At 54.4% G+C, this 26067-nt stretch overlaps 10 protein-coding genes and 1 non-coding gene across 11 annotated transcripts; 6 read left to right on the plus strand and 5 right to left on the minus strand.

Annotated features, from left to right (window-relative positions):
- Nucleotides 1-367: 367 nt before the first annotated feature.
- On the minus strand, nt 368-1808 carry PV07_01019 (uncharacterized protein; the record flags this gene model as incomplete). Its single annotated transcript, XM_016387515.1, has 6 exons — nt 368-401; nt 532-1388; nt 1436-1487; nt 1537-1585; nt 1641-1692; nt 1773-1808. The coding sequence occupies 6 exons, from the start codon at nt 1806-1808 to the stop codon at nt 368-370; spliced, it is 1080 nt and encodes a 359-aa protein (XP_016254443.1).
- A 3649-nt stretch (nt 1809-5457) lies between these two features.
- PV07_01020 (uncharacterized protein) lies at nt 5458-7654 on the minus strand. The gene is made up of 3 exons (XM_016387516.1): nt 7322-7654; nt 7042-7259; nt 5458-6988 (listed from the first exon to the last, which is right to left on the minus strand). Exons 1-3 carry the CDS (start codon nt 7539-7541, stop codon nt 5717-5719), a joined length of 1710 nt encoding a protein of 569 aa, XP_016254444.1. The 5' UTR covers nt 7542-7654; the 3' UTR covers nt 5458-5716.
- Nucleotides 7655-7880: 226 nt separating this feature from the next.
- On the plus strand, nt 7881-7987 carry PV07_01021. Its single transcript has one exon. It is a non-coding gene; the product is annotated as a tRNA-Ser (tRNA).
- A 739-nt stretch (nt 7988-8726) lies between these two features.
- On the minus strand, nt 8727-10428 carry PV07_01022 (cyanate hydratase). Its single transcript, XM_016387517.1, has 3 exons — nt 9928-10428; nt 9462-9875; nt 8727-9412 (listed from the first exon to the last, which is right to left on the minus strand). Exons 1-3 carry the CDS (start codon nt 10186-10188, stop codon nt 9365-9367), a joined length of 723 nt encoding a protein of 240 aa, XP_016254445.1. The 5' UTR covers nt 10189-10428; the 3' UTR covers nt 8727-9364.
- Nucleotides 10429-10648: 220 nt separating this feature from the next.
- Nucleotides 10649-14858, plus strand: PV07_01023 (uncharacterized protein; the record flags this gene model as incomplete). Its single annotated transcript, XM_016387518.1, has 3 exons — nt 10649-14088; nt 14137-14749; nt 14797-14858. The coding sequence occupies exons 1-3, from the start codon at nt 10825-10827 to the stop codon at nt 14856-14858; spliced, it is 3939 nt and encodes a 1312-aa protein (XP_016254446.1). The 5' UTR covers nt 10649-10824.
- Nucleotides 14859-15550: 692 nt separating this feature from the next.
- Nucleotides 15551-17029, plus strand: PV07_01024 (uncharacterized protein; the record flags this gene model as incomplete). The annotated part of the gene is made up of 4 exons (XM_016387519.1): nt 15551-15719; nt 15777-15802; nt 15853-15891; nt 15944-17029. The coding sequence occupies 4 exons, from the start codon at nt 15551-15553 to the stop codon at nt 17027-17029; spliced, it is 1320 nt and encodes a 439-aa protein (XP_016254447.1).
- A 442-nt stretch (nt 17030-17471) lies between these two features.
- Nucleotides 17472-19260, minus strand: PV07_01025 (uncharacterized protein). Its single transcript, XM_016387520.1, has one exon. It carries the CDS (start codon nt 18939-18941, stop codon nt 17634-17636), a length of 1308 nt encoding a protein of 435 aa, XP_016254448.1. The 5' UTR covers nt 18942-19260; the 3' UTR covers nt 17472-17633.
- Nucleotides 19261-19570: 310 nt separating this feature from the next.
- On the plus strand, nt 19571-20833 carry PV07_01026 (uncharacterized protein; the record flags this gene model as incomplete). Its single annotated transcript, XM_016387521.1, has 1 exon — nt 19571-20833. The coding sequence occupies one exon, from the start codon at nt 19571-19573 to the stop codon at nt 20831-20833; it is 1263 nt and encodes a 420-aa protein (XP_016254449.1).
- A 28-nt stretch (nt 20834-20861) lies between these two features.
- Nucleotides 20862-21253, minus strand: PV07_01027 (uncharacterized protein; the record flags this gene model as incomplete). Its single annotated transcript, XM_016387522.1, has 2 exons — nt 20862-20881; nt 20911-21253. 2 exons carry the CDS (start codon nt 21251-21253, stop codon nt 20862-20864), a joined length of 363 nt encoding a protein of 120 aa, XP_016254450.1.
- Nucleotides 21254-21845: 592 nt separating this feature from the next.
- On the plus strand, nt 21846-23450 carry PV07_01028 (uncharacterized protein; the record flags this gene model as incomplete). Its single annotated transcript, XM_016387523.1, has 3 exons — nt 21846-22556; nt 22608-22876; nt 22928-23450. 3 exons carry the CDS (start codon nt 21846-21848, stop codon nt 23448-23450), a joined length of 1503 nt encoding a protein of 500 aa, XP_016254451.1.
- Nucleotides 23451-23805: 355 nt separating this feature from the next.
- PV07_01029 (uncharacterized protein) lies at nt 23806-25569 on the plus strand (the record flags this gene model as incomplete). The annotated part of the gene is made up of 3 exons (XM_016387524.1): nt 23806-24123; nt 24431-25280; nt 25349-25569. The coding sequence occupies 3 exons, from the start codon at nt 23806-23808 to the stop codon at nt 25567-25569; spliced, it is 1389 nt and encodes a 462-aa protein (XP_016254452.1).
- Between the last annotated feature and the right edge of the window lie 498 nt (nt 25570-26067).

A 26067-nucleotide genomic window follows, 5' to 3' on the forward strand; every position in this document is an offset into this window, starting at 1 on the left:
ATCGCCAATCACGTCCTGCAGCACTCGGGCCAGTCGATGGTCATGGCGGCTGGGTGACAGCAGGGTGACAGCATTGACAGCCCAACAAAAAGAGCAGACCAAACAGAGCGCTGATCGAAAGGAAAGCGGTGGGAGGAGTGGAGAGTTGTCTCAAGGGAAACCGGAGGCGAGGGAAAAGGAGGATGTTGAAGCGGGTGGGATCGACACAGCAAACATGTCTGGCCATTGCAGGACGCACTTGGAAAAGGCAAAACGAGTTGCTGGGTGCCTGGTGGGTTGCTGATGTCTATGGACAGAACTTTTCTGATTGCGTTGCCAAATGAACCGTCTACTGAACCCAATCTTTGCGCTGGTTCGACCAGTCCTCTCACAGCCTTGCCAATCTCTGGCGCCATTCGTGTCTAGGAAGGTTTGAATCAGCCGTGGGCCCCAAGCCTAATCCATGTTGCGTGTATGGTACGGGCGAGAACTTGCTCACTGACAGAGGCAGTGGCTGACAGAGGCCCTGTGTCAACAGAAAGACCCGCCTACCTCGATCTTCCAAAGGAGGCCGGCGCGGCGGGCTTGTTGTCCAGGATCTCCTCGATCTCCTCCATGGTCTTGTCGTCCAGCTTCTCCAACAGCTTGAGCGCCTTGCAGTTGTCCACAATCTGCTCGACCTTGGTGGCGCCGAGGATGACCGTGCTGACGTTGGGGTTCTTGGCGCACCAGGCCAGCGCCAATTGTGACATGTTGCCGCCCAGTCGTTCGGCGATCTGGGTCAACTTCTTGACCTTTTCAATCTTGGCCTTGCCTTCGGGTTTCTGAAGCGAGTCGATGGTGCTGCCGAAGAAGTCTTTGTGGTTGGCGAACCGTGAGCCCTCGGGAATGCCGTTGTTGTACTTGCCAGTCAAGAGACCAGATGCGAGTGGCGACCAGATGGTGGTGCCGTACTTGTACTCCTGGTACAGCGGCGCATACTCGACCTCGAATCTTTGGCGGTGGAAGGCGTTGTACTGAGGTTGCTCGGCGATCGGGGCAATCAGGTTATACTTCTCAGCAATCAACGTGGCTTCCGTGATCTGGGTGGCCGACCACTCGGACGTCCCCCAGTAGTAGGCGAGGTTGAGATTTCGGATGACCTGAGTGAAGCCCTCGACAATCTCCTTCATCGGAGTGGCATAGTCAGGTCGGTGGGCCAGCACAATATCCACATATGGTTGTTGGAGACGCTCCAGGGAGCTCTTGAGACCTTCGACCACATGCTTTCGTGAGAGGCCACGGGTGTTTGGCTCTTTTCGCCCTGTGCCGAAGAAGATCTTGGTGGACAAGACATACTCGTCTCGGGGCCAGTTGAGCTCCTTGAGAGCGTTCCCCATCTCAATTTCGGATTGTCCATTGGCGTATGTCTGCATTGGCGTAAGTATTGTACCCGCGAGAGGGTGGTAGTGCTCACCTCTGCAGTGTCGAAGAAGTTGATGCCATGGTCCCACGCAGCTTGCAAGCATCTGGTCCGGCTTGTCAGCATGAGCTTGACGACGCGCGCACACGACCTACTCCTTGACAATGTTGCCCTTCTGGGTTCCTCCGTATGTGAGCCAGCCACCTGTTCACGATGTTAGCCATCAGAGCACCTCCGGCCAATGCGCCTTTCCACTTACCCAGCGACAAAACTGAGACCTTTAGACCGGTAGGGCCGAGGTGGCGGAAGACCTGATTGTGCGGTGGACGTCAGTAACCATATTGTGGCGGCGCAAGTGCACCTCAATGCCGCTGGATGGAGGAAGACGCACCATGTCTTTGGGGTCGAAAGCGGATCGGACAGCCATGTCTGCGAGTGATCTGGAACGAAACTGCGACGGAGGGTTGAATACACTTCTGGCTAAGCTGTAGATGAGTCTTGGGGAGCTTGATCGCAGCAGCAATTGCATGAACCAGAGGGTGGAAGGAAAGTGTCGTGAAATGCGGAATTGGAGAAGGGAGGGAGAGAAAAAAAGTCGCAGAGGAGGGGCCACCACGGCCACGTTATCATGACGTTTGAGATTGGTTCCTCTCAACGCTGGCTATTTACCACCACTGTCGCTTCCTACAAAATTACCCCTCGATCCACGTCGACCACACGGACATTAGCTATCTACACTCCATGGTGGAGTTGCGGGCTTGCGACATGGAGAGCATTTCCTGAACCTGGTAAGCCGAAACACAGATCGGACAATTGCCGGTGGCCAATCCCGTCTCGACGGATCACTAATTGGCTGGGTTCCAAGGTGCTTGCGCTTCAGATTCGCCATGATTAAATCATCCTCGAGATCACGTTATTGCCAGAGGCGAGCGAGTGGGAATGCGACACACGGCTCGACGGCCTTCGACGGGCGGTACTGCCGATGCCAGGCACACGAGGAGGTCTCGGTAGGTTATTATCAATATGTCAACACCGACAAACACAGGATCTTCCCGGTGGCCGCTTTGTCACCAGTCTAGGAGTTAGGTGTTAATGAGGCCCTTAAGACCCTATCGTTGCGCTCGTCAGATCCCTAGCCACTGTTCACACACAGGAGAACGGTGCGCAGAAGAATGGCTTTCCATGTTACGAGAGGAACAGTTCTGGCAAGGCTCCCTTCCCTTCTACCTCAACTTCCTTGCTGTCCAGCTGGATCGCCAGCAGCCTCACCGGCTTGGAGTCACTGGGGTTCCTCCACATGTGCATGGTCCCTCGCTGGACAAAGATGTCTCCTCTCGCCAGGCGCCTCTTCTCACCAGAGTCCAGTTCCAATTCCACCTCGCCCTCCAGCACCACGCCATAGTCAATCGAAACAGTGCGATGCATGGGCGACTTCGCACCAGGACCCATATCGACCACCCGACACACTGATCCGCCCTTGATTGTGATGCCGGGGTGTTTCTGCTGGTACCCGTTATAGACGTCCAGGTCAGCATTGCCGTTGAAGTCGGCCGGGATTGTGTCTGTTGCGTATGCGAGGCCGAACCCCGAAGTAGGGAAATTCGACCACGTAGGTTCTGGAGAGATTGAGCCTGCGGCAGAAGAGCTCGGGTCGGCAGGGTCAGCAGTTGCGAATATTGCTACGCCGTCTGCATTATGAGTGGTGATGTGTCGGGAAAACTTGGGCAATCCCTCGACCTTGGTCGCTGGTTCTGTCATGGTTTTTCTGTTCACGGCTGGATGTCGAAGCTCTCCGGCTTCTCACTGTTACAGACAAGCGATGGACGACACGGCAAAACCAAGCCTAGGTAAGTTTTGTCGAGAACATCTGTCAGGAGATACCCTAGACATGTGGACGTTATATCGTTCCTCATCATGATCCGCAATGGCCTCTGTGAAGCTGACTGCCGAACAAAGTGTGCGGGAGACGCAATTTCAAGGAAGCGTGGGGCTCAGGATCGTGGGGAAGTCCTTCTTGCGAGCTATACTACGTACAAGAGGTGGCAGCCGATGTCGAAAATAAGTGACACAGTCTGACGAGAAATTATGTAGAGAAGTGATTTACCACTGACTCCTAGGAATTGTCTTTTTTAAGTGTATTTATCCTGTTCTTACCTAGGTATTCCTGTTAAGAATACTGGCTATACCTGATCTGGCGGCTGCCTCGTCGCTGTCGAGTGACCGTCTATTCTCTGCCAGACTCTTTGTCAGATGGTGCTATTTTCTTCCAGATAGCCACCAGGAGCCAGATTCGGCTCAGCGCCTGCCACCCTCGGAGTGCTGGCCGCCAGTGACCATACTCGTTGTAGGTGGCAAACCTTTCGCTTAACTCGGGCGATGGAGTAGTCACTATTCGTCGGTCAACGCTACGAGAGGTTGCCGAGCACTTGATGTTTTGATATATACTTCGTACTACGTGAAGACATAATCGTCATTAGCTATGTACCAGGTACCGTTCGTCGCGGGCTGAGCATGAAGAAGCCACAGTGGCTGGCCCTGCCGTGTTGTTGGGCAGACTGTCCTCACTACCACGACTCACCTATTAGTCTCACCATGCCTGAGGACCAGCCACCAGCTCACGAAACTTTCTTGGTACAAACTTCTCCTTCTTTGTACACATTTGGCCTACTTTTTATTTCATCCCTACGGCATCTTCATGAGCCGATTTGCGGCCGTGGACCACCTGCTGCTAACATTCTTATTCTTGTCAGACTTTGGCCGAGAACATGAATGCCCTTCTCTCGCTTTTCAAGTGGATCTCATCACGACGACGAGGCTCGGTGACAGTCGCCCGTGAGACATCACGTCCAGGACAGTTCCAGGTCAGGCGAACCTCGACCTTGGAGACATTACCAGCAGAAATCCTGCTGCATATCGTCTCCTTTTTGCCAGCCAGTTCCGTGGCCTGTCTGAGTCTGGTTTCCAAATCGCACCACGAAGCCCTTGGCGGCCAGTTTGATCTCAAATTGCGACATGACCCGACAGAAAAAGCACGTTTCCTTCGGGTACTGGAAGAGGACTTACCCGAGATGATGGCATGCTGTGTCTGCAACATCCTGTACCGTTGGGACCAGTTTCCGCGGTGGCGCTGTCCTAATTCTCATACCCATCGGTCCTTAGCGCGTGGTGTATTCTGGTGCTTCTCCCACGACCCCGCCCTGATCTATCGCAACACGGTAGATGTGTTCCTGAGAGGATTTGCGAAAGGCGCGCGATACGGTCCACAGCTCCATGAACTAATCACCACTGCACACCCAACCACGCCGCGTCTTCTCACAGTGGCGGATATATCGACAGCAAGAGTCTGACCGCTCGGGTTGTCAGGGACAAGCTGTTGATGCACAGTGTCCACAAGATGTCGGTACTTTTATCAGCTCAAACACTGGGTACTCCGACTTCGCAAGTGAACATCAATCAAATTGTTCTGGACCAATTTGTGCCTGCAATCAACAAGTTCAAGTACATCGGCTGTGCCCACTCTGACGAAACACTCCCTGCCGTGATTTTAGATGCATTTCAACGACGGTCGGGCCACTCCAGCGATCGATCGAGATGCTTGGATCTCTTGAACTGCGGCCACTGCGCCACCGACCTGCGAGTCCGGGTGGAGTTAGCAAATTGCGCCGGAATCTGCGTCCACATTGAAATAGAGACATGGCAGTCCTTAGGAGGTCGAGAGTCTGACAACAGAGACGAGACGGAGGACGCGCATTTCCATTTCGGATACCAGCGGCAGGAGCCCTTCGATATCAATCCTCCTGACCGCAACCTGGAGGAGATGTTCAAAGAGGGAGAGGGAGTCGAAAGAGAGCGTGAGGATTCCTCCGACGAATCTCGACGGGGTCAGAGCTGGATCCAGCTGTGGGGCTGGTACTATGACACTTTCACGGCTCAATTGTGCAGATACAGCGGTCCTTGCGATGGTGGAGGGGTGTCAAGTCGAATTCCGGAGCAGCCACTGTCCTTGCTGTATGCGACCCATTGAGCTTGCGTCAAGGGCGTGGATTCAATCGATGGAGCCTGGGTACAATTGAAGAGTGGGATCGAATCCTGTTCAGTGAATATCTATCATTCACGACCAATACAGGCAGAGACCGGTGAGCTTATCTATCCCTGACCCTCATTCTGTCACATCCAAGCCCTGGATCTTTGCACTTCGGGATTCCGCCATGCCAAAGTTGTCACTATTCAAAACACTACCGGCCCGCCGATGCAGCACTCTCTAAGCCAGAATTGCGCCGGGTGGCCCTTAGAAGTCTATCTCAGGGGTTCTTGGTCCTTCGCCGCCGCAGCCGCCTAAGGAGCACCTCCGCCTTCATCGACCTTGAGCACTCCATATTGCGGCGCCGCGCCAGCAACGCCGACCTCCTTGCAATACTCGTCCCAATGCCTGAGCAGCTCCTGCAGCTTGTCGGGGTGCCTTGCGCCCAGATCGTCCGTCTCGCCGGGGTCCTTCTCCAGGTTGTACAGCTGCCATCTCCCCGGTCCAAAGGGCTTCGGAATCATGACGGCTTTCCATTTCCCCTTCCGGAGAGCCTGGCGGTCGAATAGCTCCCATCCCATGACCGAGTCGTCGCCATGGATATGGTGTTGTTTCGCGGGGTCGGACAGGTACGGAACCCAGGATGTGCCGCGCATACGGACGACGGCGCGGCCTTTATACGTGGTTCCCGGATGTTGAGTGCCAGCTAATTGCAACAGAGTCGGGGCAATGTCCATCACGGTCGCAAAGGATCGATCAAGCTGCCCGGCCCGTGACGACGTCAATGGAGGATATCTGAGAATGAACGGCACCCGAATCCCGCCCTCTGACGAGAAGGACTTGTAAAGTCTCAGCGGGGCCATCGCCGCAGACGCCCACCGCGGACCGTACCAGATGTAGCTGTTATACCGGCCCATGTTCTCATAGCTATTGTCGTAATATCGATCGATGTGGTCGAAGATGTTCTCCTTCACCACCGGATACGCCTCCAGCAGCAGGCCCTCGGCGCCGTTGTCGGACATGAACAGGACCAACGTGTTATCGTACTCGCCGCTTGACTTGAGATAGGAAATGACACGCCCAATGTTCCGGTCCATGTTCTGCACCATGGCTGCGAACACCTCCATGGTCCGCGAAGAGAATTTCTTCTCATCCTCAGTCAAGTCCTTCCATTCTTTGCTCAGGGGCTTATCGAGAGGAAGGGCGAATACCTCGTGAGGTTTGGTCTCTGGTGAAATGATCCCGAGTTCCTCGAGACGTCGTAGCCGCTTCTCTCTCAACACGTCAGGGCCTTCATCGTAGACCCCTCGATAATCTCGGCGGTCCTCTTCCGGTGCTTGCAAGGGCCAGTGAGGCGCGGAGTAGGGCAGATAGGCGAAGAAAGGCTTCTGCTTTTGCTCCTCGCTCCGCTCGTCGAAGTACTGCAGAAGCTTCGACGTGAAGGACTCTGACGAGTAAAACTCCGGACCCAAGCCGGCAACTGGGACCGGCTTGTCGTCCTCAGCGTAGAAGGGGCCGTTGCGCTCCAGCAGATCGGGCACCTTCTCCTGCACCTGCGGCTCCCACCCGTAATGATTGGCACCACCCTGGGAGATTGTCAGCTGGCAGCTTGATGACCGACTACCGACGTGCCGCGTACGGGAAGTAGGCTGAACGACCGGTCGAACCCTCTCCTGGACGGATAGCGGTCCGGCGTCATGCCGAGATGCCACTTGCCCGACATCAGAGTGAAGTAGCCGGCGTCGCGAAGAAGCTCGGGCAAGGCCGCGACCCGGTCATTCAGGTATCCTTCGTAGCCAGGCTGTCCCACCTGGAACTCTTTGATTGCCTCGATCATCGTCCCCAGCCCGGCAATGTCTGTGTATACCAGGGGGGTTAGAACCTGTGTCGCCCACGGGCATCTTGGGTTGGGTACTTGCGATTGTCTGTGCCGCTCAGCAGCATGGACCGCGTCGGCGAACACGCCGCGGCGGCATGGAAGTCGGTGAGTCTGAGCCCGCCCCGAGCCAGGCCGTCGATGTTGGGCGTCTTGATCTCCCCGCCGAAGGCGCCCACGTCCGAGAAGCCCAGGTCGTCGGCCACGATGATCAGGAAATTGGGCCGCGGGCCTGTGGCTGGCTTCGCAGATTCCCCGGCCATGATGCAGATGCTCGATGCGCGACAGGCGGTGGTCCCATCAGCGAATCGAGGCAGGCAGGACGTTCTAGAGCCACCAAGTCTAAGAGACGAGAAGGGGTTCAGGCGCTCTTCCGTAGATTGCGTACGACTGCGGTCAGTATGTCACTCGGGGAAACGCGGCGTGTCGTTTTTCCGGCTGGCTTGGACCCCCCTGAAGATTCTGCCGCGTCCATTCATCAGGCACTGTGGAAGCCCCAGAACAGTCACATGACGCCACGACAAAAATTGTTTAGTTTATGATTTTGTCTTCTCAATTTATCACTAGATTTGCCAAATTCTCTTGGTCCAATTTATTACGTTGACAATCTGGCCGAGTGGTTAAGGCGGCAGACTCGAATGGCCTATTCTCTTAGGTCTACTGTTATCTGCTGGGTTCGCCCGCACAGGTTCAAATCCTGTGGTTGTCGATTTTGTTTTTTTTTTTGTATTTTTCGCGAGAGGTGTCCTTTTTGCCACCCTTCCTTTGTGCCCCATACTGGGAATAGGGAGCTTGGGGAAGGAAATTGGTTTGGTAGTGGTACTGAAGCTCAGAGTGGAGTGTAGTGAATGGGTGCAGAAAGCCGGAAAGCCATCAAGTGGCCGCTCAATTATATAGAAGACCTCAGAGAGAAGTGAATGGTATTCGCTATATACGCAAGTCCCCAGTGCGTCCACTGGAGACGACTGCTATTTTTGATACCTCATCTGGCTAGCCGACCAGCCAGGAAGGGGAATGAATGGCAGAAAGCACCCTTCAGCCTGAAGAGCTGGATGGAGATTGCCCCCCGCACACCAATGCTTTCTGCTCGCTATATTCGAAATCATGGCAAGGCTGCCATTTCTAGGAAAGAGTACTTGTGCCACGCAGTGACACGCATGTCTTGGGACAATCGTGTGGATGAAAATGTGCATCTTAGAATCGAAATCAACAGATGGGGCAAAGGAGACATCTCGTTGCGTTATGCCACTGCGCCGTTGAAAAACCGGGGAAGCTCAGCATCATATCAAGCAAGTTCAAACGTCCACCGCAGGAATCACAGTCAGACATTGGGCAAGAAGGCCGTCTTGGACGGGCGTTCAATGGCCCTGACGCGAGGGCATGTCGAAGATGATATCGTCCGAAGGCGCCTGCGGCTTGCGTGCCGCCATTGCGAGTGAACCCGCGATTGAACGACGCATGGGTACAATTCGAGGAGACATCTTGACGGGTTTCAATAGAATGTGACCCAAGGTTTTGTCGATATCGAGCTTGGGGTTATGTCCGCAAGGCATAGAGAAATGGCACTCGTCTACTGGACGACGCAGTTGTACATTTGGGCAGACATATTGTCGGTGGTTGACGGTAAGCGCTGGGCTTGTCTGTGTATTGGGGAAGCTGAAGGAGTGACTTGTAGTTGGATATGAATGAAAGTGTATGCGGGAGAGGCAAATCAGTCAGATAGGAGTACGGTATAAATACCTTGCCTAGAATTGCATAAAGACCAACATGCTGAAAGCAAATAGAAAGAGATCATGTTCTCGTACCCCATTCGGTCGCCGATGGGTGAGAGTCGGCGGCAAACAAAGAGCTCGCGGCAAGGCTGAGCAGAAGGGGACGAGGCTTGATATTGTTCTCCTTTAGTATTGTTCTCCCACACAAAGCATCGGAATGCTGAAATGTTCCCACCACCAACGTATTTCCGGCATAGGAGGAGAACAAACGAGTCCTGACAGTGGATTGCCGGGCGCGGCATGACCTTGTCCACACCCACAACGGTATTTGAGCTGTACCAGGTCGATGATGCTTGCCGATGTATGTTTGGTATCTAAAATCGGGTAAATGGCAGCCATTTTCCTCGGAGGGTGATTTTCGCCTGCATCAAATCAGCTCAGAGCTCTAGTACACTGTGATTTGTGTCTTACCCATGTATTGCCGTCCTTGTCGACCTCTTTTTCGACGTGGGTGGAGAAAGAAATTGCGCTCATGATACCGTCGCCAAACTTCTCGTTCAGGACGGCCTTATATGCATATCCGTAATTTTGCACAATCTCGTACAAGCGGTAGATCAGCGGTTCCTTGGGAGGCATCTCCACGCTCTTTCCACGGTCTGGGAACCCGCTCATTTGTGCCTCGAGGGTGGCATGGTCAATGCCAAAGTAGGCCGACAGCTTCTGGATATCTTCTGGGGACGGCTTTGCTTGTCCGTAGAACAGAGCTGCCACCGCGACCTCGTCCCGGCCAATCTCCTTGCCAATCGCCTCAAAGGTCACCTTCTTTTGCGCCTTCGCCTCGAACAAGGTTACAGAGGATTTGGGGAGGTTGGGATGTTGAGATACCTGGTCCTGTTAGCTGCCACGTCGAGCTTGTCCTTGAGGTGGAGCAACTCACATCCAGAGTTGCGAGAGACATGTTGGATGCTGGTCGGGTAAATTGCAACGAGGTCGGTCTGACGTAGCACAACGCAGGACGAGGCTTTGACCTGAATGCTGTGGAGGTTAGACGTTGCAGAGGACGTAGAGGTAGAGACATGATGGATGCAAATGACACCGAATATAAATAGCCAATCCAAAGAGATCCGTGGAGATGTGCACTCGTCAATATTTGTATCTCCTGCTTGGTAGAGGGGCCCTGAAGCTCTCCTCCCCGCATCAACCATCATCCGGGCGAATTGCCGTCATCCCAGATCGCGCAGGTCGGCATCAGCCCTGGCCCGAGAGAGATGGCTCCCGCCTAGCTCTTCGAGAAGCTGCAAGACATGCTGAGGGAGAGCAAAGAGCATGCGACGAGTATCCATATCCGGGATGTGTCTGTGCCAATACGAATGATGGGATTCTGCGTGTCGATAAGGAAAAGGCCTGGTGCTCCCAGAAGCAGCATCTTTCAACTGCCTTCCGCGGCGAGGGGCATCTTGCCAGGGGTATTTTGTTTTTTCGCGGGGCGATGAGGCGCAGCAGCTGTGAGGCCAGCTCCTTATTGGGGCCACGGTGATGTGGAGGGTGTCGCGAGGACGTTTACCGCAGTGTGGTTGGTTCGACCTTGTTCCCAGGCGCCCTCGTCTCCAGCTTGGCATGTGCTTCACCTGGTTGACATGGCATGAATCAGCTGAAACGTCTGTCACTCGCCATGGCTGAAACGAATTCCTCCATGACCGTCGACCCCGTTTGAGTTCACCGCCGGGTAACCCTTATCGTTGCTCGAGACTGAGTGCGGTTCTCCAGTCGCCATCTGTTCTCTCTTCCCTCTCCTCTTTCGAGTCCAGCTCCGGTTCGAACTAGGGTTCCCGCCATGTCCTACCCACAGCGCCCGGAAGACGACGGGCTCGCGTACGGAGACGACTATTCCCAATCTCGTGGAAGCGGTGGACAGGATGGAACTGATCGATCGCTGCTTGGAGACACTTTCAAAAAGTTCAAATCCGAGCTGGACAAGTACAAGTCGAGTTCTTCCTCGTCCCAAAATTATGGCTACTCCGCCTCCGGCGCTGGCTCCAATCAGCAGTATTACGGGCAGCAAGGTCCCAATACTGGATATCCTCAGATAGGCCAATCTGCTTACCCGGGAGGCCCGCCTACGCAACAATCCCAAGGTCGACCTGATCTCGCGTCCAAACTGTTTGGTGGATTACAAAACACTCTCCAGAACATCGGCTCAGACGTCACAAATCTGCTGGGCCCAGGAAATCGGCCTCCTTCGCAATATGGGCCGCCACCGCCAGGACAGACTGGTTATGCCGGGTATGCTAATGTGCCCGGTCCGCCAGGCATCCCCTCGGCCCCAAATCGCTACGACAGCTTTGCTTCAGAGAAACCAGGCAACGACGTCAAGTGGTACGTTGACGGGTGTGGCTACTTCTGGGCGGTGAGTCAAGCGCTCGAAGGAGCAAAACACTCGATCTGGATATTGGATTGGTGGCTGTCACCCGAGCTGTATCTCCGCCGGCCACCCTCTCAGAACGAACAATGGAGACTGGATCGAACGCTGCAACGGGCAGCACAACGCGGCGTCAAAGTCAAAGTGATCGTATACAAAGAGGTGACCCAAGCTTTGACTCTTTCCTCGGCACATACGAAACACGAACTCGAGAAACTGCATCCTAATATTGCGGTCTTTCGTCACCCGGACCATCTACCAGATGCTCAAACTGCTCAGTCGTCCTTGGTATCTTCTCTTCAAGCTCTGAAGCTCGATGCTGCGGGAATTTCTAAGCTTGGTGCGGATACGCTCAAGGGAATATATGGCGTGACGGACGACGTCATCCTGTACTGGGCACATCATGAGAAGCTGTGCTTGATTGACGACAGGATTGCGTTTATGGGCGGCTTGGATCTCTGTTTTGGGAGATGGGATACAAATCAGCATTCAATCGCTGATGCACATCCTTCCAACATCAACGATATCGTCTTTCCCGGTCAAGACTACAACAACGCCAGGGTCATGGACTTCAGCGACGTTGCACAACCGTTCCAGAACAAACTTGACAGGACCAAGAACTCGAGGATGGGATGGTCCGACATTGGCATTTGCCTGCAAGGATCTTGCGTCCAGGACCTTCGTCACCACTTCGTCGATAGATGGAACTTCATCTTCGACGAGAAATACAACGTCCGCAAGGATCAACGGTACTACAGGCTCCTGGACGATTTCCCTCACCCACCGACTGGCCCAGGCCAGCGACCCCAATCGCGCCCACAGTCACAAGGCCACCTTCAGCCTCCTGCGCCGGTTGGTGGATATGCACCACCCCCAGGCAGTCAACCCTACACGGAACCGGCGTGGCATACAACCAGCCGGCCGCACACGCCGGTCGCCGGCCAATACCAGGGTCAAGCAGGAACAGATACTGGCGCATATGGCGCTCCAGCAACCCCTTCTGTCCCGGGCGCTCAGATTCACTCGCAACATCCTGAAGCCCAGTATGGTCAAACTGCGGCCTCCTTGGATCAAGCAACCCCGGCCCAAGCACCAATGCCGGCTCCGCCTCAGACCTCTGCAACTGCCTATGGCCAAGTCCCTCCACCTCCACCACAAGCTCCCATCCAGACTTCTGCCGGAGTCTACGGCCAAGCTTCTGCGCCTCCACCACAAGCTCCCATCCACACTTCTGCCGGAGTCTACGGCCAAGCTTCTGCGCCTCCACCACAGGCTCCTCATCCACCTTCTTCTGATTCTTACGGTCAAGTGTACAGCCCTCCGCCACATGCAACTCCCCAACCTGCCACAAGCGCTTACAGTCAAGCCTCCAGCCCTCCGCCGCAGGTAGCCCCAGTCCAGCAACCAGTGAGCACCGGGAGTAGCTATCAACAACCCCCAGCCCAGACATTCCAGCAGAGCTTTCCTCCTCCGCCTCCTGGGCCACCTCCCCAAACATCAGCGGCCCCGGCACAGAGTTATCCGGGATATCCCCCGCCCCCGAGCGCAAACCCTCCGTACGCGCCCTACCATCAAGGACCGACGGAACTTTCGACGCAGCAATCACCTCCTCAATCGTACCAGCATCAAAATTATCAAGCTTATCAACCGGCCGATGCAGGGCAAGCTCGTGGTTTCGACGAATATGGTCAAGAGTCTAGCAGGGGCTTTGATGATTATGGACCCGGAGGCGAATCCGAAAGAGGCCTCCGGGGAAGATATGACCAGTACAAAACGGAGGGGAAACTGTTGGGCCAGCAACTTTCATCTATTGGCAATGCTGTCTCAGGTGGCCTTGGGGACAAAGCGCACCAACTTCAAGGCAAATACTTTGGGGGTACGGACTCCTATGGGCGCCCGTATGCTCAGCCACGACCGGTTATGACCTGTCAGGTTCTTCGGAGCTGCACAACGTGGAGCAACGGAACTCCCCTCGAGCATTCTATCCAGAACGCGTACATCGATGTGATTCGGAACAGTCAGCACTTCGTCTACATCGAGAATCAATTCTTCATCACAGCCACCGGCGATCAACAGAAACCTGTCACAAACTTGATCGGTCAGGCTATTGTTGAACGGATCCTTCGGGCGGCTCGAAACAACGAAAAGTATAAAATCATTGTGGTCATCCCGGCAGTGCCAGCATTTGCGGGGGACCTCCGGGACGATTCTTCACTGGCCACCCGAGCGATCATGGAGTTCCAGTACAACAGCATTAACCGCGGTGGACACAGCATCATGGAGAAGATAGCGCAGGCAGGCTTCAATCCCATGGATTATATTCGATTCTACAACCTCCGGAATTACGATCGAATCAACTGCAGCAATTTCATGCAGCAAGTCGAACAGCACAGTGGAGTGAGATACGAAGATGCCCGGAAACAACACGATGACGCTGTCGGAGCCGGCTATGGGCAGTACGGCGAGAAGACAGGGACCACTCAACTGTCTCAAGCCTCTCAGTACCAGCAATACCAGACCGCCGCGCAGCAGATGGCCACTCCTGGGAGCGGCCGGTGGGACAGTGTGGCGGAATGCTACATGCTCGGCGGCCAGGACATACGCACTGTACCCTGGGACGGCCCTCCTGAAGCCGAGTTCGATGCGTTCGTTAGCGAAGAGCTGTACATTCATTCAAAGGTAAATGTCGCTACTCATATGAGTTACTGAGTATCTAATCAGTCGCAGTGCCTCATCGCCGACGATCGAATTGTCATTATAGGATCTGCCAACCTGAATGACCGCAGCCAACTAGGATCACACGACAGTGAGATCGCCCTGCTGATCAACGACTCTACGCCCGTCCAGTCGTACATGAGTGGCCAGCCCTACCAAGCAAGTGGTTTCGCAGCGTCTCTACGCAGACAGCTGGTCCGAAAACACGTCGGACTGATTCGGCCTCAACACTTCTTCAGACCGGACCCGAATTTTGACCCAGTCGGGGTGCCCAATGTGTATGACTGGGGCTCCCCAGAAGATAATGTCGTGGCAGATCCTCTCAGCGACACTTTCCAGGCACTGTGGAACAGCCGAGCACGGACGAACACCGAAGTCTTCCGACGAGCGTTCCGCGCTGTCCCCGACGACTTTGTGAATACCTGGGCCGATTACAAGGAGTTTTATGAGTACTTCTATCGGCACTCCGACGCAGAGGCTCAAGGGAAACCAAGCAAATTGCCGCCACGGGTCGAGTATGGACATGTTGTTAGGGCAGATTTCCCGGGAGGGGTCGGCGAGCTCAAGGAACTCCTGAGTCAAGTCAAGGGCACCCTGGTGGAGATGCCGTTGTGTTTCCTTCAAAGTAAGGCAATCCTGTCCCTTTTAAGCCACGACTAACATGCAGCGCAGACGAAGACATTGCTAAGGAAGGGCTGTCTCTAAATCCGCTGACTGAAGAAGTCTATACATGAGCTAGCATTGACAGCTGAGCTATGACTGAATGATTGAATGAGCCAATTCATTTCACCTGACCGCCCTTCATTTCCGTGTAACCGCGTAAGGTGTAAGGTCCGAGATCAACTCTCTCGTCGGCCGAAGTGGTAGCAGTTCCTTCACATAAAGGGGCTGCGCAAAGCGCGTTTTATGCCTGACCGTACAGACCCGCTGGACAAATTCGGCGAAGCAGATGGATCCTCGCGCTGCTCAAGGAAAGCTTCCTTCATGCGCTGTGTCACTTCAGACTCTCCTTCTTTTGAGAGTTCAGCCCTTTTCTATGGCTGATTTCGATGTTGGTGAAGCTCACTACCGCTGGCCGAGCTGCCATACCAAGCTCAGCAACCTAGGAAGAAGGAAGAGAGTTTGAGAACCAGCGGGATCGCCTCACCTCACTGGCGTCCTCGCCAAACCGTCTGCGGGAACCTGCTTGATGTCTTCCCCGCTTGCTACTTCACTTTCTGGTACTTAGCGACCTTCATCCATCATCCTCTTCACCTCTGCTTTGTTCCCTCCTTTCTTCCTTCACACAACAGTCTCTCTTAGTTTCCTTCTCTGGACTGTAATAGCTTTGCTCTTTTGAAGGTTGGAATCTGACGTTGCCCCTCCACCCTCTTGCCCTTGGTCGTCTGCTAACTCCCACCCCTGACCCTGGTACACCAACCTCAACATGAAGATCAAATGCACCTACGAAGATTGCTTCAAGCAATTCGACTCTCGGCAGGCCATGGTTCGCCACAAGGAAAAAGATCCTGGACACTCGTACTGCAAGCTCTGTGACGTCGACTGTGCTAATGACATGTTCCTCTTCATCCACCAGCTTGGAAGCCCTGCGCACAGTGAGTTGGCTTGCCCGCCCGCCTCGTGACGGCTGTTGGCCACTGACAGTGTCGTAGTCTGCTGCCCGATTTGCGCATGCGAGGTACTGAGTGAACTCCCGAAGAAACGTATAGCCGAAGCTGACCCACGCAGTTCAAAAGTACAATTGCCAGGGATACTCACATGGAAACTGTAGGCACAAGTGTCAGATCTGAATCGAACACTAGCTGACTTGGGATGGCAGCAACATCGTTCCAACCAGAACATAGAGTGTGCTGGTTGCGGACAGAAGTGCGGATCAGCGTCGCAACTGATGCAACACATCGAGCAAGATGAATGTGAAGTCATCAAGCTCCAAGATTTCCAGATGCAGCGAGCCGAACGCCAGGTTCAGAAAGATGCGTGGGAGGCAGAGACGGATCCATTCGCTATCAATCCACCCATCTGGGATCAGACGAGTGCTGCCAGCAACAACGCTGGCCTTGATCTCTTGAGCAGGGCGACTCATGGCTCGGGACGATCTCTCAATGACGCCCTGGGTGAGCCAATCTCCACCGCATCCCACGAACAATTCCCACCACTCTCGCAGTCTCGGGACTCGAATGCGGCCAGTGCCAGTGCGGCTCCGCAGCAGTCTAGCTTTGCGGTCAAACCCACGAGTAACGTCCTCGACCTCGACGACGCCTCTGCAAAAGACATGTCCAACTTGCACATCTCCCAGCCGGCATGGGGGATGCAACAAGACGTCGACACACCACAGGGGAATGCCAATTCTGGAATGGTCGCAGGGTGGCTTAACACGGTCGCTGCCACGGCGGAACCACCATCCAACGGCTCGAGCGAAGTTGCCTCAATGTATGACAGAAAGGCGTCGTCGTCTGACTACCCTGGCAAAATCCCACCGACTTCACAGGCAAAGCCGAACCAAGATTCTTCTTACCAACACATTGTCCAGATGCCCGCCCACTCTATCGTGTCGACGAGGAGGCGACTCGAAATCGAAAAGTATTGGGACTCCATCCGCCAAGTGTATTCTTGCCCGACCATCAAATGCAAACGTCAGTTCAGGACACCAGCTGACTTCAGAGCACACCTCCTGTCCTCAGCACACATTGGTGGTCAGGTCACTTGCCCCTCGTGCTTGAAGAGGTTTGCGACCACCGCAGCATGGGTCGCCCACACCGCTTCGGCCAGCAAGCGTTGCGACATCCGCAACAGCGCCAATTTCAATCAGGTTATGCGAGAAGTCACCGGTGGGCTCCTGGGCACACAAGGGTACAACGATAATGGCTCGGTCAAGTTTGTTGCGCCGAGGATTGAAGATTGGTAAAGCGATTGGGAGGGAGTCGTGGCTTTCTTGAAGCCAAACCGCACCCCATCCTAGGTATGACTTTGATCTTGATATTGGGTGCGGCACCAACCTAACCCCTGAACAGATTTTCCAAAAGTCTACGTGACGAAGATTGATGACATCTGCAGTACGACCCGGGCTTGATATTGCCTCCACATTCTTTTTTAGACAGTATTGGCTCATTTCCTTTCGAGTCCTCGCGCCCGAGGCGCGTAAAAATTGTCATGAGCACGAAGTCGCACTGAGCTGGGCGCTCCTTTGAAGAACTTGGCGCAGGGAGATATGAGATATGGATCCAGTGATACCCTTGACGAAGAACAGCAAAACAAAACAAAACAAAACATGGCGCCTGGCATTGAAGACGGGACAGTGCACAGGTTAAGCCGCACTATGGGACGAAAAAGGATTGTGGATACGTGCTCTGGAAATTACAACAATACACACAGCTCTACTGGTCCAGCGGCAGCAAAAATCATGCACTGCAGATAGGTGTAATATGCTCACACAAATAGATTTGGCTTCATAGCATGCGACAGAAATATTACAGGGCGCTCAATCCTTTTTTTCAATCCCTCTCGTCCTTTCACAGTCTGCTGGCAAACCCGTCCCGATCGACCTTGCAGAGGTAATCTCTCGTGATGTCCTTGACGGTGGTCACGCCTGCTAGGCCCATGCACAGCCTGAACTCGTCGCTCAGCAGCCTCAGACACAGCTCGACGCCATCCTGCCCCTTGTACGCTAGCCCCCAGAGGATGGGCCGGCCGACCCAGCAAAAGTCTGCGCCCAGGGCGAGGGCCTTGAAGATGTCGGTGCCGTGCCTGATGCCGCCGTCGACGTGGACAGGGACGCGCCTCTTGACCGCGGCCACGACCTCCGGGAGCGCGTCAAGGGTCGCCAGCGCGCCGTTCAGTTGGCGGCCGCCGTGGTTCGAGACGATGATCCCATCGCAGCCGTGGCGGACCGCGAGCTCGGCGTCCTCAGCCGTGGCGATGCCCTTGACCCAGACTTCCATCTCAGGCCCGCACACGTCTTTCAGCCACGGGATGGATTCGTCCCACGACAGGGTCGGGTTGGCCGCGTGCGTGTGGAACGTGATGGGCCCGCTCGGTGGGATGCGGCGTTGGCCGTCGTGATATCCTGCCGTGCTGGGACGGCGTTGGCGGGGCATCTTCGGCCGGCGAGAGGACGGGGTTTTCTTCTCGTCAGTGGCCGTCGTGATTCTACTGTGCTCCCTCCCCACCGCTGTGTCGGTGTCCTCGTTCTGTTCCGCGAAGTTGGCTATAGAGAGGTGGGCGGGCAGTTTGAATTGGTTCCTGATCTCGAGATTGCGGCGGCCGAGCATCGGCGTGTCGACGGTCAGGAGCACGGCTTTGTAACCGGCCTTTTTGGCGCGGTCTATCAGTTTCAGCGAGTGCTCGCGCTCTTCAAACAGGTACAGTTGAAGGACGTGCGGGTTGTCCCCGCTGGCTTCGGCGACGTCTTCGAGAGTGCTGGTGGAAAAGGAAGAGAGGCCCATGACAACTCTGCGTGAACGACACGCTCGTGCCGTTGCGATTTCTCCATCCGAGTGTGCCAGCCGTTGCATTGCCGTCGGCGCTACGCCGAAGGCAGAGCTGTTCTTGTGTCCGAACACCTGCACTGTAGTATCTATCTGTGAGATGTCTCGCAATACCCTCGGACGGATACGATATTTCCCGTAGGCTGAGATGTTCTCGGAGAGGGTGCTTCCGCAGTCGGCTCCTTCATTGTAGTAGTCTCGCGTCTGCTTGTCCATACGTTCATAGGCGAGGGATTCGAGTTCCGAGATCGTGAGGCAGTTTAGGTCGTGCGGCTCGGCCTGGGGCGCTCGAGGAGCGGAAGGGTCAGGTTTAGAATCGGCCTCGGGGGCCATCTCGTATGAGAGGGGAACAACAGGCGAGATGCGGACTGTAGCGATGTCTTGGATGCTGGCCGGGGATGCGAGAGAATCCAGAATCGATGCAAGCTGGTTCCTTTATGGCGAGAGAATCGAGAACACTGGTATGGAGGGATAATGGGTACTTACTATATCAATCGCACTCACCTGCGCAACTCGGTCGGCCTAGCATGAAATCGACGCAGATGACGCTGTATGAGCTGTCGGATCTGGGGTCTGGGGAGCTCCTTATCGCGTATGAAATCAGAGATCGACGAGCTGGATTGAGGCTTGCTGGAGCATGACGTCGTAGAGATGAAAGAGGGAAGATGGGAGGAGGAGAGGAGAAGCCACGAGTGCGGGGAGAAGAAGTGGAAGACGACGAGTTCCGAATCGGGAACGGGGAAGGGGACCTGGTGTTTTGTCGCGTCTCGCATAGAAAAAAAATAGGATAATAGCCTGATTTGTCTCGGACTGGAGAAAAGCCACTTCTACGCGTCGCCCTCGAAGGTGATGGAGATGATGATGATGCCAGATATATTATAGCGGAGAAGAAATCCCCTTTCGACCCTCGCACTGACGGACAGTTTCCCTGTCCACTTGCTTACTCGTTCTGAGCTGCAACCATGGACCTCTCCATAAAGACCCTCCGCGGCCTCGTCACCGAACCCACACATACGAGATGGATAGCACCGTTGATGCTCCTCGGCGAGGCCGCGCTCTGTGGCCTCATTATCTGGCGGGTGCCGTATACCGAGATCGATTTCACGACGTACATGGCCCAGGTGCGCATGTTCCTTTCCGGCGAGCGAAACTATGCAAAAATCACAGGCCCTTCGGGCCCTCTTGTCTATCCGGCCCTTCATCTCTACATTTACTCGATCCTCTACACCCTCACCGAGCAGGGAACCGACATCCTACGCGCCCAGATCGTCTTTGCCGGGTTATACCTCGTGACGCTGGCCGTCGTGTTTGCGTGTTACAGGCGGGTGGGCGCACCACCGTGGCTTCTGATTCCGTTGGTGCTGAGCAAGAGAATGCATTCTATATTCCTACTGAGGCTTTTTAATGACTGCTGGGCGACGCTGGGACTTTGGCTTGCAATATATTGGATGCAACGGCGGCAGTTCGGAAGGGGAGCGGTCATATGGGGACTGGGACTGGGAGTGAAGATGACTTTGTTACTAGCTGCACCCGCGGTGGGAGTCATCATTTTGCAGGCCCTCGGAACAGGCGATGGGCTTTTCACAGGTCTATACGTCTTTGTCCTCCACGTTATCATGTCTATGCCCTTCTTCGGCGAAGGGACAAACTTCTCCTACGTCCAACGCTCATTCGATTTTGGGAGGCAATTCCTGTACAAGTGGACGGTCAACTGGAGGTTTGTTGATGAAGAGACGTTCCTGTCTCGCAATTTTGCCATCAGTCTCCTGGTCATCCACGCCTCCTTGCTGCTCCTGTTCTTCCAGACAAAGTGGATCAAGCCCAGTGCTTCGAACTTGGCCGAGTTTGCGAAGAAGTACCTAGGGGGCATGAAAGAGGCGGAGGAGCTGAGGATCTCCAAAAAGGTCACCCCGAGCTTTGTGATGGACACAGTCCTGGGGAGCATGGTGATTGGGATGCTGTGCGCCAGGAGCCTGCACTACCAATTCTTTGCATATCTCGGCTGGGCGACTCCATATCTGCTGTGGAGGGCTGGTGGTGGCCCTGTTTGGGTCCTGTTGAATTGGGCAGTGCAGGAATATTGCTGGCTGGTATATCCAAGCACCAACGTCAGCTCAGCGGTGGTGGTGGCAGAACTGGCGCTGCAGGTTATGTGCGCCCTTGTTGCGCCACCCGTGGATCACATCAGTCTTCCACCAGCAACTTCGGAGGATTTGAGGAGCTGAGAGGCACACGCATCATCCACTTTCGTCCTCACTGTCCGAGGGCGGCAGCTTCCCCACCCGCGAGTCCTCGTCATCACTGTCGGCCGATACGGTCTTCTTGACGAACTGTTGTGGCCAGAACGGTTTTTTCCTCCAGGCCTTCTCATCGCCCACGATATTGACTATTTCCCCTTGGATCTTGTTGTCGCGATCGGCCGTGGTGGTGGTGTCGACTAGGACGTAGCCGCCGCGCTTGACGAAGATGGTGGACCTGAAACGGGCTTCGAGTTCGACGAGAAACGTGGACGAGTCGGGCGCCTGGACAGTGTAGAGATCTTTGCCGTTGGTCTTGACCACGCGGGCAATCAACTGACCGGGAGCCAGAGAGTCCGGGGGCGTAAGGGTCTCTTCGGCGGTATTGCGGATCTTACGGCGCGACATGGCACGAGACTGAGCAGGCAGTATGGGTGTCAGGAGTGGTTCGACTTGGTGACAAAGAAGTGACCAGGTGCATGGCAAGTTGCGGTGACTTTTTTTCCTCTGGACATTTATGCAGGGCGAGCGGGGGGTGAGGGCGCAGGTCCTCGATGGGCTGCGGGCCGCGCTGGCGTCGTTGTTGAATCTGGAAATCTTGCCGCAGGCGAGTGACTTTTGTTTGATTCCCACTCCTTCGCTGTCTCCGCCCATCAACCATCATCGACCATGTGTATCCAACCACTGCGGCATTCAACCCTCGAATCAACAGTGGCTGTTGCGTATCTTGCGCAGAAACCTACTTAGCAATCGATCAACAAATGTCCAGGCCCACAATGAGTCAAAGCCTCAAATTCAGCCATCTCACACTACTTCTGCACGAAGCTACAGTTGTCTCACATCTAAACATCCTGCCTACCTCTTATCAATGCAATCTCGCGCCAAATATGGCATGATCTAAATCAAGAGAGAGGTATATGTATATTTTGTCCCACTTCTGTGTTCGCTGCGATTCTATGCCCACCTCTGCATCTGTCTCGTCTCACTTCGTTTCGCTACCATGACGACAGCACAAGTATTCGGTGCCTTCATCACCCATGAAAGTGAGCCTTCTGCCGTTGTCTCTGGGCCCGCGCCCGTCATCCATCGAGACAACATCACCGCTGTACCGCCCACAGAGTACGAGCTCGACGGACTCCAATGGGGCAGACGCCTGAATGGCCCGCGCAAAGTGCCCTCTCGCGATTCATCACCTGTCGGTCGTTCTCTTCCTCAAACCCCCGGCGAATTGGAGCAAAGCCAACCTCCCACCCCAAAGCGAGAACAAGCGGTCGATGCCCTCGTTCAGTCTATCTCGAATCCACCCCAAAATCGTTGGCGGGTGGCGGCGGCGGGTGTTATGTTCTTTCTGATGGGCATGAATGACGCCGCTACTGGTGCCCTGATCCCATATTTGGAAAAAGACTACCACATCGGATATGGCATTGTCTCGTTGATTTTCGTTACCAATGCCCTTGGTTTCATTACAATGGCGCCAGTCATCCAACTTATTGAGTCCCGGCTCGGCCGGACTCGCTCCTACATCATCGCAACCTTGTTGATGACCATTGGCTACATTGCGATTGTCTGCTCTCCACCATTTCCTGTCATTGTGCTCAGTTTCTATTTCCTCGGTTGCGGGATGGCATTGTTTCTAGCCATGACCAATGCGTTCATCGTGAACTTGCTCAACGGGACTGTCGTCCTAGGCTTTTGTCACGGCTTATATGGGGTAAGTCAGGACTGGCTGGCACGGACACTGACCGAAGCTAATTTCTACCAGCTGGGCGGTATTGTTTCTCCTCTCATTGCGACTGCCATGGTGTCGAGTGGCATCCACTGGGCCCATTTCTACTTCATCACGCTATCAATATCTGTGCTTTCGGTCTTCTGCTTGGGCTGGTCATTTAAAGGCTTCGAGAGGGATGCTGCGGTCCAGCTCCTTTCGTCTCTCGAACGGACCGCTTCACGGCAGGGTGAAGCCACCAGGGCTCAGGTGCTCAAAAGGGCTGTCAGAAACAAGACCACGCTCCTTGGGGCGACGTTCATCTTGTAAGTTACCTGGTTCAAATGACGATGCACTGATTTGACACGTTCTCCTAGTTTCTATCAAGGTGCAGAGGTGGCTATTTCAGGCTGGGTCATTTCTTACCTGATTCACTTCCGAAGGGGTGATCCATCCCATGTCGGTAATGTCACCTCCGGATTCTGGGGAGGCATTACTGTTGGACGCTTCGTCTTGACCCATTTCGCTCACAAGATTGGGGAAAAGGTTGCTGTCTTCCTCTTGATCGTTGGAGCTGCGGTCTTTCAACTTCTGGTTTGGCTTGTACCAAACATTATCGAAAACGCCGTGGCAGAATCCATTGTCGGCTTATTCCTTGGACCCATCTACCCATGCGCCACCGCCGTCTTTGCCAAACTCTTACCCAAGAGCATCCAAATCAGCAGTCTGTCAGTGGTGACGTCGATGGGAAGCTCTGGTGGCGCACTAGTGCCTTTCATCACTGGCATATTGGCCCAGAAATTGAGCACGGTGGTCCTGCACCCGGTGGTTTTGATTTCTTTTGCGTCGATGACAGTTAGCTGGGCTCTGTTGCCACGCATTGGGAAGAGGACAGAGTGAAATATCATCACGTCCGAAGCAGAAATATATTGTCATGGATCATCCAAATCAGCTTCACACCTTTTTCATCTTCGCTAAATCGTCATTGGACCACGACTAGCACGGCTGGTGCTCATATTCAACCATCAACTAACCCTCACTTGCCATTGGAGGACTCCAGTGCAATCGCCTAGGTATGGGCACGGTGCAAAACACTTCTGAAACAGATTTCAAAAGTTGTGACCTGCGACATCTCACTTGGCCCTCAGATGTGGAGTTTGTCACGCATGCTATCATTTGAAGCCACGGTGACACAGTCTTCGATCTCGTATCACACACGACTACACGTTCGCAGCCAAACAACAGATCCAGCACCATGGACCAGGCAACAGAGGAACCACAACAACCTCGGGGGTTCCGCAGACGTCTCTACCAATGGGCTGGTCAGGCGGTCAACCAATTGCTTGACGTTAACATGGGGCCTGCTGCTGCTCTCTCAGCTCCAAGTTATCAGACAGGCATGATCTCTACACCGAAGCCTTCACATGACGATGATGGCAGTGACGTCTCAAATCCTTCTGCATCATCTGATCCTTGCCTCTTGTGGTTCAAGGTGCGTGGTACTCTCGCAGCACTTCTTCTGCCGTACCCTGTTTCGTCTCTTGAATACACTGCGAACAATGCCCGGTTGATGGTCAGCCGCTATTGAGGTCCATTTGCGTCACTTGCTATTGTACTCAATTCGCTGTCTGCTTTTCACAACCGATCTAACGGTCACTTACGCAACACCCTTGCGCGGTTGACTGTTCGTCTGGGGATATATTGAAAATGCAGAATCCCCCAGTCGAGCATTTTTCTCTCGCGTTCCGTTTTCACAACAGGAGATTGGTCTTTCGTGGCTCAAGATATCTAGCGATGCCAAAATCGGCCTCCATTTACCCATGGATCTTCGTTTCTTGTTTGCAATGTACATATTTTCCAACCTAACATCTCTCCTCCAGGCCTCACCGCTGCCGACAACCACTGCACCGATCTCCGTCAACACACCGACCCCAACACCACCTTGCAAGCCGTATCCTCCCAGTATAGACATTGTCTGCGTCGACCCTATCGGGAACGTTCATAGTGCCACAACGTACGTCAAGCGTGACCTGGGGTTTCAAGGTCAACTCGGCCAGTACGTCCTCCTCAGCTACGGCGACACCCTATACAGTGATGCCAACTACAGCGATACGTGGCGCGGCATGACGAGCGACTCAGTCGCGATAGCCACGCAGAATCCGCTCGTGGTTGTGGATCCTGTTCTCGACTCGAACGGCTACCCGCCACAATTCTGCCCACTAATATCTTCCTTTGGAGAAGATGCGGCCACATGCGCCTTAGGCATCACCAATGTGGTCGAGACCACTTCGCCGAACGAAGGCGTCATGTTCTTCCTCCTCAACCACCGTCCCAACGGAGCAAACAACCTGATCGGCGCTGGCGTCGCTTCGATCACCCTCGACACGTCGGCATATCCTCCTGTTCCGCAGATAAGCCGTCTGCCTCCGCAATATTGGTGGGATGCTACGTCTGAACCTTGGTACGGGGATGTTTGCGCGCTGGGGTGGAATGGATATGTCTATGCATACGGTCACGGCCCCCAAGGCAATCCTTGGGTATACTTGACTCGAGTTCGTGCAGAGGAAGCCACCAACGTCAGCTGTTACGAGTACTGGAACGGCGAGACATGGCAGAGCGACAAACTCGATGGGAAAGCCATTGCAGCGAAGGAGAGCGTGTTCTGGCAGATCAACCAGGGACAGGTGGTCTGGTCCAACTATTTTGAATGCTTTCTCTTCGTGTACTGCGGTAAGTCGCACTCATTCTGTATGGAAGAGAGGCAGAATCTAATACTGTGGTTGTGTTCCCCTGGCTAGACAACTGGATGAACTCAAAGGTGCTACTGAAAACTGCTCAACAGCCCGAAGGACCCTGGTCGGATCCGATAACACTGTATCAAGCGACGCCCATCACTCTGGGCAGTTCAATCTACGCTGCGGTGCCGCATCCCTACTTCGATGAGACAGGAAAGACGCTGGTTGTCACTTTCACGAACCATCCCAATACCGTGCAAGCTGTGCGAGTCGTCTTTGCCTGAGGCAAAAGCAAAAGCGAAGCGTAGTTCGAACGATATCGAACGATACCGAGGGGAGAAAGGCGAATATATCCGAGGGCCTGCATACAACATTTCGGCTGATAGGATCAATTCGATCTTGGGCAATCCCGACATGCCCAAAACACAATGTGAGCCGCCTTTTATACAGAGTGCGCACGTTTAGGTGCTGCATCGACGCCAGACTCGGAGATGTGCTCCTCGCTTGTCCAACACATACAGCCCGACCTCTCATTGTCCGAGTGTCCCAACCCTTGAAGGTCATCCGTCCAGCTAGGATACCGGAACATGGGGACCTTGCAACAACGACCCGAGCTATCTCTCTACCTCCCTCATTCGTCAGCTTGCTACAACTAAAGCGTTGATTGAAATGGCTGCTGGCGCGAGTCCGGGTGTATTGCGTGCTGACCTCGCTGCACGACGACCTAGCTGAGAGGCGATCTGATAGCAGGCGGGAGATAGGGCCACACCAGATAACACCTG

The sequence above is a fragment of the Cladophialophora immunda genome, assembly GCF_000835495.1.
Source record: "Cladophialophora immunda strain CBS 83496 unplaced genomic scaffold supercont1.1, whole genome shotgun sequence".
NCBI classification, from domain to species: domain Eukaryota; kingdom Fungi; phylum Ascomycota; class Eurotiomycetes; order Chaetothyriales; family Herpotrichiellaceae; genus Cladophialophora; species Cladophialophora immunda.